This window comes from Pelobates fuscus, chromosome 2, assembly GCF_036172605.1.
Source record: "Pelobates fuscus isolate aPelFus1 chromosome 2, aPelFus1.pri, whole genome shotgun sequence".
NCBI classification, from domain to species: domain Eukaryota; kingdom Metazoa; phylum Chordata; class Amphibia; order Anura; family Pelobatidae; genus Pelobates; species Pelobates fuscus.
In genome coordinates this window covers 229873016-229886212 of record NC_086318.1, presented here as the reverse complement: position 1 = coordinate 229886212, position 13197 = coordinate 229873016, and the positions used below count along the sequence as shown (strand labels likewise).

The 13197-nt window shown below is 36.9% G+C and overlaps 1 protein-coding gene across 8 annotated transcripts in view; it reads right to left on the bottom strand.

Moving 5' to 3' along the window:
• EYA4 (EYA transcriptional coactivator and phosphatase 4) overlaps positions 1-13197 on the bottom strand; it is a 299656-nt gene that overhangs the window by 93224 nt on the left and 193235 nt on the right. For 2 of the 8 annotated variants that reach the window (XM_063443239.1, XM_063443241.1), the window contains exons 4-6: positions 12663-12787; positions 11753-11821; positions 2703-2795 (exon numbers count right to left, since the gene is read on the bottom strand). In XM_063443239.1, coding sequence (XP_063299309.1) covers positions 2703-2795; positions 11753-11821; positions 12663-12787 — 287 coding nt within the window. The remainder of the gene's footprint in view (positions 1-2702; positions 2796-11752; positions 11822-12662; positions 12788-13197) is intronic. The other 6 variants (XM_063443242.1, XM_063443243.1, XM_063443245.1 and 3 more) reach the window with 4 other exon arrangements.

The window sequence follows — 13197 nt, the reverse complement described above, 5'->3', positions numbered from 1 at the left end:
CTGTTAATAGCTGCCAACTGATTCCTCTTCTGCAACTGTCACTAGTCTAATACTATCCTTACCTTTTTGTGTCATTTTACCCCACTCCCTCTAGCATGTAAGCTCATTGAGCAGGGCCCTCAACCCCTCTGTTCCTATGTGTCCAACCTGTCTGGTTACAACTACATGTCTGTTCGTCCACCCATTGTAAAGCGCTGCGGAATTTAATGGCGCTATATAAATATCATGATAATAATAATAATAATAATACGCAGAGAAACACTATATGTGTCTAGAATATTGGTGGGATTTTGGCTTCCTAATAACTATTCACTATTTTCATGCAGCTCAATTGGTCTAGAAAACTTAATCCATGACTTGGATCACCCCTCTCTTTATATGTGGCTTCCTAAACAACATCGCCCAATGCATCCCTTGACATCCCCAGCAATAACTCACTCAACTCACTCACTGGACTTGTGGGATCAATGAAATATGCATTTGACATGTATTATTTTCTTTCTTCTTTCACGCCCACTGGACTTGGAGGTAAATGTGTACGTTACTACATTTATATTTGTATCTGATTCTTATTATATATATATATACCTACATAGATGTACAGCTAAAACCTACATCTATACATAACATTTGTCTAGCACAATATAGAAACATAATTCTTTCATTTGTAAGATGTGATTAAATCAGATCAGTGGGCCAAAAGTATGCCTAAAATAAAAATGCCCACCACAACAATTTGTTTCATCAACACTTGGAAGAAGTGGTGGCTATTCCACATAGGGACTTAGGGCAGCCACCAAATATTTGTTGTCATAATAAAACAAAAAATCTATTTACATTAATAAAAGTGTGAAATTGTGACAAGGTTTCCCTTCGGGAAAAGTTCAACATGCAAATTTCCATTATAAATGGTAAGCATACGACCATACAGTACTGTAGTGCTATAATTCCACTCCCTTCTTGCCCTAAAGTGATGTACTAATAATAAATTATGTCTGTCTGGATAAACTGTTGGGCACATGTATAATTTGGGTCATTTATGAAATCTGTCCATTCTAAGAGCACCAGCAGTAGTTCCGCCAATGCATCTCAGGGTGGCCCACTGCGGATATTTAGTCAAAAAGATATAAGCATTGATCTTACAAAAAAAAAACACTGGTGAAAATACCTCAACAAAAGAACTGTGGGCTATACTTACTGTGAGTGTCCCCTCTAGTCACCCCTTCAAAATGATCCCAGAGGAATCAATTTCCTGCTTCGTATCTTGTACACTGAAATACTAAATACTAGGGAATATTTTGTTTACATGTGTTTTATTATTTTATTCCAAATCAGTAATTGCTCAGAATTGAGTAGGATTTTACAAAATTTTAAAGAAAACAGCAGAGCTAGAGAAAGAATGAAGTTTACATTTGCAGAACTTTGGTTTTCAAATTCCTTGTTAATTTAACACAATTCCTGGTGTAATGGATAAACTATTGTTTTTCTTTGTGATCCATTCTTCTCATTTACATATTGTTCTTTCAACCATTGTGATTTTTTTTTAATATAGTACATTTTCTTTAGACTTTCTATTTCTTCGTGTTTTTAGTGGTATCCTTATTCATGAAGTTTCCATATTGTCTTACAGGTAGCCAGCACCATATTAGTGCTCCAATAGTAAACAAGTTCCATTTTGAGATCACTGTAGACTCCATCTTTGCTATTTATGGATTGGTTATTCTTTATATTCCTAGCTTGTCCGCAAGACACATCTCCTTATAACATGCAAACTAGCGTTTCTGGGGCATCATGGTGGTTTGTCTCCAATCACAGTGGTAGGTAATTACCTTATTATCCTTATGTTTATTTATTGCATGTGCTCATAGTCCATCTCAAGGACCAACACAATGATGAGAGCCCATATACAATATACCTTATTGTGTTTCATAAAAATCATGTATACCATGTGCTATTTGCTTTTGTATGTACAAGGCATGTATTTGCCTGTGAACATATATCGGGCTTTGATTGTTCCTAGGTGACAAGAAGCAAGAGTTCCTAATATGTTACTATTCGTACCTAACCTTTTGGAGAATTTCCACATTGAATTTTACAAATGTACCTCTATTAACTAAAAATATATAAGGCTGGCACCCCATATACCCATATACCATTCATGTATATGTTATGTGTAGCATGTATTTACAATGTAGGTTAGTCTGCGTACATTTCGGTGGATGAAGGATATCTGCATTACTGCAATTTGTTATTCACCCAGCTACAAATGTGCCACGCTAACCACGTCCCGTGTTGTGAACTGCTTTCTTGGCAAACATACTAGTAAAGCTTCAGCTGTAGATTGACTGCATGCCTTGAATTACATGAGGAATGTAAGAATGGAAAGGAGGGACCTAGTGAAACATGTTAAACTGCACATAACTGTGACGTGACCAGTATAAATCACAAAAAAAGGAGATTCTAGCTACAGTTTAAGCTCCTTGCCATGCATTCACTGTTAAGGAAGATTTATGCTTGATAACTAATTGGAAGCATTTAGTGGCGTGAAGGTTTGGACCATTTCCACTTTTGCAACTTTTTCTAAATTGAGTAATGCTGTTGCCAACTTGCCATATTTTGAATGATGTCAGAGGATGTGTGCATTAGTCTGGATTAGAAAATGCAAGGCTTCACTTGTGTAATATGTGATCACATTGCTTTACCTGACCCAGTAAAAGTGTCAAGCGATCCATCTCCAGTTGTTGCTGTGGTTTCATTGTTGTTCATGGGCTCTGTTTTGACTGCAAGAAGAGACACTACATAGAAGAATAAGCAGACATGAGATTTTTCTTCTAAGGTTTACAGAGGAGACCTCATGCCATTTTTCATTCGAGACCAGTCTCACACTCATGCAGAAGAAGTAGAGAACAAATCCAGCAAGTATAGGGAATAAATTAAAGTCACAAACTAGGCATGCTTTCAACATAAACAATTTAGAATAGAGTTTGGACAACTCCCAATGCTCTAGAAAAGAATGGACCTATAAGGCCTCCTCTGTTACAATGCATTCATTGAAAATGCAGTATTTGCAGTCGACAGTAATATTACATTAATGAAAATTAAAAACAGCTCAAACTCAGAAAACCTTTTTTTTGTCAACCACTATCTAAAACTCGAAGCAAAAGTACTTGGCTGAACATGGCAAGACTTGGCAGTTAGATATCTTAATATTCCAAACATGACATGTACAGCCAAGAAGAGTTCATGTTGTCAAGGTGGATTTTGGTTTTTTAGTTGACGTTGGTTGGGAGTTGGTTGCAAATTTATGAAGTGTGTCTCTCTATAAACTTTACAGTGAACTCATCAATCCACATAACCGATCACATCACACGACATGTGCAGAAGAAGCTGCCAGGTGCTTTAATGCCAGCAATCTCTGCAGCTGCCAATATGGGCAAATAGAGTAAAAACCCATCACAGAAAGCAGTTATTTATTTAATGTGTCAAGCTCTCTAATCAAACCTTACTCAAGTTTACTTCAATTTGGAAATGGCCATGATTTTTAATGCATTAGATATTTAATAATACTGTATATTACAAAATGTGCAATAAAACTATAAAACGAAATATACTCACCTTTGGATTTCCTGCAGTTGCAGCAAATCGCTTAGCAACCAGTAGCAGCAGTGAGCTCTACCCACACCAGGAGAATGCACCAGTGTGTAATGCAAAACAACCACAACTAATCACCTTAAGATCACCAGACAGAGTGTGTAGCATGGTGATGGTAGCAATTGGGGATGCTATTGATATGCAATTACTGGGAGACTTATGAGGATTGAATGTCAAATCTATAAAGCCAAATACTGGAAAATTATAGAGGAAAGTCTTCAAGACACCTGAGGGGGGAGGATAATAACAATTAACAGCAGAATAATGAAACTAAGCACACTATCAAAGATACCCTGCCAAGGTTCAAACCACAAAAGGGGATGTCTAAGAAAGGCTCAATCAAAGCCCAAACCTCAATACGAGAATATGGGGAAACACTTGAACAGTGCTGTTGCCATCTTGACAGAGTTTGAGTAATATTGCCAAGAAGAATTGCTATACATTGCAGGATCCAGATATGCAACATTGCTGGAGAATCACTGGTGGTATTACGATCAAATGGGATACTGACAACTACTGAGATGGGAGGTGACTGTTTATGCAATCAACAAATGTCTATTTTGTTACAGTTTGTATTATCTCTACCGTTTAAAAGTTAAATCTGTTTTAATTCCTGGTTGAAACACTAAAATTGTGAAATATCCTTTGGGCGTCAATGCTTACTGAACATACCATAGACTCATCACTCATTTATTTATTATACCTACTCATTTCAAGCTCTTTTACATTATTCATATCCCTTTTCCTACAGTGATCATCATACTTTGTTTGCTTCTCCTTGTCCTTCGTTTACTCTATTATCACTCCAATATATTGCTAGTTCCATTTACTGGGCTCAGGGCAGACTATTTGCATTACTCTCTTACCACAGTCACCATTTTTCTATGTTTCTTATCATTCTACCTACTTCCACATTTAGCAAATGTCTAGCCACTTTCAAGGCTTTTGCCATAGTCACTCTCTCTCTGTTTAGGGTGGTAAATCCCATCATGTGAACATAGGCTAACCTGAACTATACAGTATAGAAGATGTATTCCAGACTTTAAATCACAGGCTACTGAAACCCTAACACACACATCAACCAGCGTACTAAAGCATACCAAAACCATGACAAAAAGGACTATAATTAAAGAATAGGCCATATACAGTACATGATATCAAACATAATATTATTATATATACAAGTAAAGTGCATGTGTCATTTCAATGAACGACCCACATAGAAGAAATTTACCTAAAATGTTACATATATATGTATACTTCTAGCATATTACATACACCATTTCCTGCTAACATGAATCACATGAAGTATGCATACTCAGGGTGAGATTCTTTTTTGTATTGCGTTGTGGTTGCTATGATGATGAAATATACATTGTGTAAATAATAAATAAAACAAAGGAGACAGCCACATACTGTCTGGAGAGTCCCTTAATCGGTGGTGTGCCTATCCGTGCCTGAATCAAGATGGCCCACCTACTGAAAATAGTTTTTAATTGGGTGAGGTGAATAGGGTTCTAAAAGGCCGGAGTATGCCCAGAAGTATATATAAAATTATTTTTGTGCCTCAACTACACATTTCAAGTTGGATTTTTGACAGTCCATCTTCAGCACAGAACCTCAATAAATCATATTTCTACAATTTCTTTTGTTTTTAATACACATGGACTATATGTATGTATTTATCTAAGCTACTTAACTGAACAATGTTCATGTCTGACATTCCAGCTTTGAAAGCCATATTTTGATATCCATTCATATTTTACATGGGTTTTACTGAGGAACAGAGATTTCCTTCTGGCAGTGTGATACAATGGTCCTGTATAATCTCACTGCGGAACAGAGTTTACACTTGTACCTCTGTAGTAATCCCCATATTGTAGTAAATGTTAGCATTTTTAGATTTCAATACCTGCAACATGAAAGCAAATTCATTTCTGTTGAGGTGTATTCTAAATCTTATTTTAGGTTAGGATTCTGCCCCCAACCATTTGCAGTCTGACCTTTAGCGTGGCTCTGTCACCTTCTGGATTCTTTGCAGATTTTGCAATGACCCCCAGTGGTGACATCATTACCAGGCGTGCGGTGGCTCAGGGCTACAACTAAGGGGAGTTATACTTGCCACGGGCACCGCCATCTTCAATCTTCAGCTCCAGGCGCTTCATCCGCCGCGAGCTCACGTCAGTGTTGTACTCTCCCAAAAGCACAAGAGTACCACATTGATGGCTATGGAGGACACCAAGGAGCTTCCATAGATATTATATTGTCATGAGCGAGATAATGTCTTATTCCAATAGCAGTCACAACAGCTGTAAGAAGTGGCAAAACTTGATGGTAATAGCTCTGCCTTTTGTCACCTTGAGGGTCTACTATTAGACAAAGTAGACTCAACTTTGTCTTATGATATCTTTTGACTGCATAGCAAATTCATTGAAATTCCAACAGTTGTTATGAACATTTCAAGAATATTTTATCTAAAACAAATTTGGGGAGGTGACAGTGCAACTGTGCCAACTTTGCTTTTCCTTCACAATATCTATATTTAGGAAACAGACCTTACATCAACATCTAGGAACCCAATTCTATATAACACAGTGATCATAAAGTTTGTTTAAAGCCCTGAATGATAAACCATCTAGCATCAACACTTATTTTAGATTTACCAGGCAATGACACATCATTTTGCAGTAGTCCATGGTGTATCACCTATCAAAATATATAACTACAATTAAAGGGACACTATAGTCACATAAACAACTTAACGTAGTTGCTCTGGTGTTTCCCTGCAGGCTTGTTAATGTGTTCAATGCATCTTTATAAGGTGATGCTGATTGGCGCAGCACAGGGTTTTTTCCATACATATGCAATAGCATACCAGTCCATCCCTATGGGAAAGCACTGGGTTGTCTGAGATCATCAAATTTGATGATCTCGGCCAAGAAGGCGGGGCCAGTTGCAACAAGACCCAAATGGCACTGGACAGAAGGTGAGGTCTACACCTTTTTAACGGGATCAAGGGAGGCAGGGGGGCTAAATGGCATGTTTGTATTCCTGACACTATAGTATCCCTTTACTTATGACAATTCAATAAAAAACTGAAAGTTTATCAAGACTAATATTCATCATAAAATTTATATTAATAATAGGATTTCAAGCATTCTTTTAATGACATGAAAATAGAGAATTTTGAAAGAATGTTTTCTGATTTGGAAATTACGGACTACCATTGTCATTCTCTACAAATCCTATATTGTAAATAAACTGATTGTGTGTTTTCATATACACAACTGTTGAAATAAAATTGTATATTGTTCTATTATTTGGAACTGTTTTTTTAATTTAATTTTTATTTTGTGTTCATGCCTCTTATTTTTTTCATTTTCTATATTGTGCTATCAATTGACGTTGATAATGATTAGTTAGGATATTAGTATGAAATTTAAGTTTTTGATCGTAATTACGTATAATTCTTTAAGTTCAAGATGACTGATTGAATGTTCCAAAGTTAAAAAAGAAATAAAGGAAGATTGACAAGATCCTGAGACTCTGAGATATACTGATAATGTCAAGTGGTGCATTATGAGTTCTAAATTATTGTATAATGTTTCGGTGAATATTTTATAATGTTTTCATATAATCAAGATAGCTGTCATATCAGGTAATGAAAGGCTATCATTTTGGATGTACCAGAAAATGACCCCAAAGTAGCTGATTTATTTATGGTACACCTAATGCAATATTAATGCCTGTCCAGATTAAACTACAACATATTCTAACTGTTACACATTCTTAGTTGAAGTAAAAAAATTAAAGACCTGTCTAATCTAGACTCTTTTCGAATTGGTTTAGAGCAGTCAGCAGACACTATAAGCCAATTAGTAGCCCCAATTCATAAAAAGGGGTGCTACTTATTGGCGTAGAGCATTAGTTTATTGCTTTAAGCCAATCAGCAGAGCCTGACAGTCCGTGCTTCCTCAAACTGAATTGGATTGTTTGTTTAAAGTGCTGTAGTGTCTATTTAATATAATAATGTTTTCATCAAGTTTTGAAAGCAAATATATGTTTTCTATGTAAAAAAAAAAATGAGAAAAACTCATCCCTACCTTTAGAATTCTTTTCAATATTCCAGATTTTGGCAGGAAAGTAAAAAAGTTTTGGTCCTATCCCGACTTAGTTCCCTGGTGTCCAGCTTTTGGGGACACTAGAGAACGGTCACCAAGAAGCATAGAATGAGTGGATCATTAGAAATGCTTGAGCTATGTTCAGGGCAACAGGACCATGCAGGAAGCACTGAAACAGTGCTCCCTGTACCCAAAAGTACCTAAAAGTCTACAGAGAAAGCAAATACAAATAGATGATAGATCCTTTCAAAATGTATATTCTGATGTTTTTTACTGTGTAAAAACAAAATAGTGAGCATCTGTTAGTGGACCTAATGCCCCCCCCCCCCCCCCCCCGTCCCTGTGAGGCGGGTGAGGGCTATTCATTTAATAACCATGGGGGGACCTGATGTCTACCCCAAGCCCTACCCATGGTTGGTGAGTGGAGGCTAAATAATAATCAAAGGAGGATGGTTGGACATGATATTGAATGTCCACCCACCACTACACATGGGCTTTGGATAAGAGGGTAATAAAAGCAGGTCCATAAGCTCCCTCTGGATAAAAAATATGCCCTGCTTACCTTCCTCACCCTTACAATAGTGGCGGGTCAAAATCTAATACATATAAGAAAGTAAAAAAAAAATGCTTTACCTTCAGAAGTCTTTTTTTTCTGCTAAAATCATCTTTTCTTCAGCCCCAATAAATAAATAAAAAATTGTATACTGACGCTACTCTTGAAAATTTAAAAAAAAAAGAACCGAATGGCTAGCAGGCAAATAGTTTGGGTTTTTAAGATCTGAGCCCTAATGTTAAGTATCTGGACCCAGAGTCCGGATTTTTTCAAATATCTAGCAACACTCAGCCCGAATGAAATCCAATCCAAAATCAGGATTGTTTGGAGCCGGCTCTATAAAATCCCAGCATTGTTAAATAGCGTAAACAGTGTTTGTATTTTGTATTCAAAATGGCCCCATACAGCACCAGATAATTTGACCCTGTTTGGTATAGGGCCATTTGGACTTGGATGAGTGAATTATCCTGACAAAGCTGACACAGAAAATATGCCAGCTAATGCTTTATATATCACTAGAACAGGGATAGGCAACCTTCGGCACTCCAGATGTTGTGGACTACATCCCCCATAATGCTCTTACACCCGTAATACTGGCAAAACATCAAGGGAGGTGTAGTCCAAAACATCTGGAGTGCCGAAGGTTGCCTATGCCTCCACTAGAAAATGCATCATACTTGACAAACTGACTGTTCTTTGCTTTTTACTATTATTTTTTATGACTATTACAAATATATTTTTGTTTTCACTTTATGGACCCTTGCATGACATATACAATTCGTCTGTACTTTTAAACACATCGATCACTAATTTTTAAAAACCTCACTGTCTTTGAAATCAATGTCACTAAAATTGATGTACAGGTACAATTTTTTACAAATAGCCATTGCCTCAACAAATGTCCCAATTTCATATTCCAGCAACAGAGTCAGTGAAATGTTCCACTGAGATAAATTATATAGTTTAAAATACTTAAGTGGGTAGAAACAAATAAATTATTTATTGTTTTGGCTAAGAATAATTTAACAGTATGAAAACAGTATAGTATTACACTTGACATCATTGCTTGTTAGTCTCTAATACCACTACCTAGATCTACAGCTTTTTACCTTTGATCTCACCACTTTTAGTAACTATATATTATACAGAGAGCGAGGAAGACAGAGAGAGGTAAAGAAAGACAGAGAATTGAATAGAGAGAGAGGATAATGGATAAAATAATACCACACAATTATTCTGGAGAGTGCAGGTCTATTAGTTTAGCAATGCCTCCCCTAGTACACACTTCACAATTATATATTATTTCATTCAGAGATGAAAGATTTTTACAGGGTAATTTACTGAAGTGAGAAATCCTAGTGAATTCAAAGTGAATTTCAAATTCAATGTAAAAATGGATGCACTGGAAACATTCTCTAAGTCAGATATGCTTCCTGTTCGTCTACTTTGGCCTTAAATGTGAAATTCACCTGAGTGAAAAACCCTGTTAAGTTAAGTTAGGGTTGGTGTTAGGGTTATGGGTCACATTAGTTGTTTTGTGTCAGTGTTAGGCAACACTTAAACTCAGGACTTAAACGTATGTTCCAGCACTGCCCTGAGATCAGGGAGTGTACCTTGCAATACTCTTTGAATAGATATAAGGCTTTTGAAAACTGCACTAGGAAAATGCAGAGCAAGGATCAGATAAGCAAAATTTAGCATTACAACATGCAAACGTAAGCTCAAATACCATGACTTTTTCAAATGTTTCAAGTGGTCATGGTGCAAGGACTCTGTATATGCAGCACTTCAATATAATATGCTAGACATATAGAGATAGTTAGTATTGCTGTAGAAGTTGTTGTGAAGGTACTACCCCAACACGCAAACTAAAGGCAATAATAAAAGATAACGTATGTATTACCAAACCTTAGAGTGCCTGGGCTTAACACAAGGAGCAAAGAATGACATAGAACAGGGATAAACACAGGTCAAGGATAGGAGAAGGTAGAATAATTAAGTACACAAAACCAAGATTAGGGATTTTTTTTTAAGGTAAGAATAGCTAAAATAACAGAGTCAAGTCGTCCCAGAAAAAAACACTAAATACTATAACACACTCTCGGGCTCCTAAGAAAATGACAGGGCAAGGAAGTGATGTCAGAGAAGGACTTAAATAGGTACAAGTGTGTGGTGATTGGTTGGGGAAAGCCAGTACATAAAGACAGATCTTCAGAGTAATTAGGAGGCAGAGTTTAATGCACTAAAGGGAGAATTTGGAGATCAGCTCCGTTTGCAAGGCTAGATAGTGTGCATAGCTTGTACAAACTGATCTAATCTATACTTAAAATCCACCATCCATTTCTCACATGATGCTACTTGTTTCCCCAAGTTTGCAGGGTCCATAATGCAAAAGTACTACCCCAACATGCAAGATGGGAGCAATAATAAAAGATAAAGTATGCATTATCGGCCTTAGAGTCCCAATATAGAACAGGGATAACTGAAGACATACTGAATACTGTAGCGCACTCCCGGAAAAAAAAAGATCTCAACAGGCCAAGGAAGTGATGTCAGAGAAGGACATAAAGAGGCATAAGTGTGTGGTGATTGGTTGGGGAACAATTAGATTTATATATATCACTTTAAAATTAGGATGGAAGCAGGTGTTGTGTAATAATATCATCCCACACACCAGCAAGTGCGCACTTGCATTTGGCGTCGGCAGAATGCTTGGACGTGGTATAGAACAGAGGAGGTTCGGTGTCAAGTGAGGAAAAGATGAGAGCCAAGATTAGGTGACTAACTCCCGTAGAATCATTAACCTGCCTAGAATGAGTTTAATTCTCTGCATAAAAAAGTCCATTGCCTGCACACATAGCATGCTCCCCTTCCATGCTCATCTAAGTCCTGCCTCAGTCCTGTCTCAGTGGCAACCCTCTCCTTGCAGTGAGAGGAGAGTGACCTCACAGAAGGCGGAAAAGTCTGCAGCTAAATGAGTGTTTTATTGCCTTTTTTTTGGCTACTCCAACCCAAAAAACTGTTTCATTAAACCAATGTTTACTGGTTGGAGTAATGGTTTACGTATTGGTATGGAAAGCATAACAAGGGAAGGTGTGGAAAGAGCCAAACATCCAATCCACCGCCTGGTATATTACACCACTGCCCTGAAAAACCAACAGTGGACTGTCATACAAGGAGTAAACTAATGAGATCCCAAAAATGGTTATAGTGTGCTTCTAGAGAAAGCACTGATGAAAATCTATCAGTATACCATCTTAATGTTTAGTGCCTTGATAAATATTATATAGAATTATATTTTATTACAGGATAGAAGTATAAAGCACATAATACAAAGCAAACCGCAAATAAAGAAACAGTAGAAAACAAAACAAAAACACAGCAACCAGAGGACACTCAGCATGCATTATATTGGTAAGATTCGTACTTGTTGCAGAAGAGGGGGTGCTGCAACTCAGCAGCCAGTCAGCAGTGTTTAGAACAGTCATGTTCTCTCCTGAGAATGGGAATTTCAGAATTTGTTTACTTCTTGACTTAGGAGATACCTCAATGAATGGGCATATTTTTTTTTTATTTTTTTTAAACTCATAGGTGTCCAACCTCAACCCTCCAGCTGTTGTTGGACTATAGCCCCCTTTGTTCCAGGTGACAGAGAGAAGCGTGAGTTTGAATCTAACAACAGTATAACCTTTTAGAGCAGAACTATGTATTCCTGACCTACTATTTTAATCCTCTTTGTGCCAAAGGTAAAAGCAAGGCATTTTCAAATAAAACAACAGTTGCAACAAGACACCACAAGCATCCCATTGTCCGAGTAACCACAGAATGGCCCTGCCTATAATCTGTTTAAACATTATTACAAGGATATTAGACTAATTAAATATGGGTGTGATGTATGGAGTAGAAACTGATGCCGGGTAATGTACCAACTAATAACTCCCAACATTTCGAATGAACAAAGAGGGATAGTTTAATCTCAGGGGTGTGACTGTGGGTGTGACCATGGTGGTCCTGTTTTGACAGATATTAGATGATTTACTAATCACGTTTTTAACTAAAATTGTATTTATAACAAGAACAATGTATCTTACCTACCCAGACTAATTTCTAAACACATTATTGCAGTTCAAAGACTCATTAATGTGACTTTTATTGCGGTGGAGCTCTGTTATACACACAATACACCAATTATATGGAAAAAGAGGACCATTAGGATAGAAAAGAAAACAGAGGCATTTGGGATTGGAATAGGGAGAGTCCCTCCTAAATAGGGACACTTGGGAGATATGCAGTCCGGTGGCAATTATGTGGTTGTATAAGGTGTGTATAAAACCTACCTCCTGTCCCATTGGTTGTGATGGAGGTGCTGCTGATATTAGACTTTTCCAGCTTGGATGTCCCGGATGAATCTCCACTATCAACACGATTATGAGGACTTAATAGGTCCTGCATTTCCATAGGCCTATTAAAGGAACATATATAACATATATAAGTAAATGTTTACCTAGAAGACTATATTAATAATATGATAAACAGTACAGAATTGATGAATTGACTCAAACCAACATTGTTAGGCAGGGTATAGCTGAAAACTTGCGATATGTAACGCATGCTACAAATACAAGTACAAATACAACTACTTTGTATTCATTGTTACTTTAAATGGACTGTAGGTCCTGAACTGGAATGAGTGAGCCCTCTACATTTTACAATATTTTGTGGATTTAGTTGCTTTTTAGTTGGGAAGATTATGCAAATTCTAATGCATACACACATTTTATATTCGTCTTAACGGTTATACATAGTAAGAATACTCTACAGAGTAGTAGAAAATATCATATATATTCATATTTGTATCATATATAAGAGACA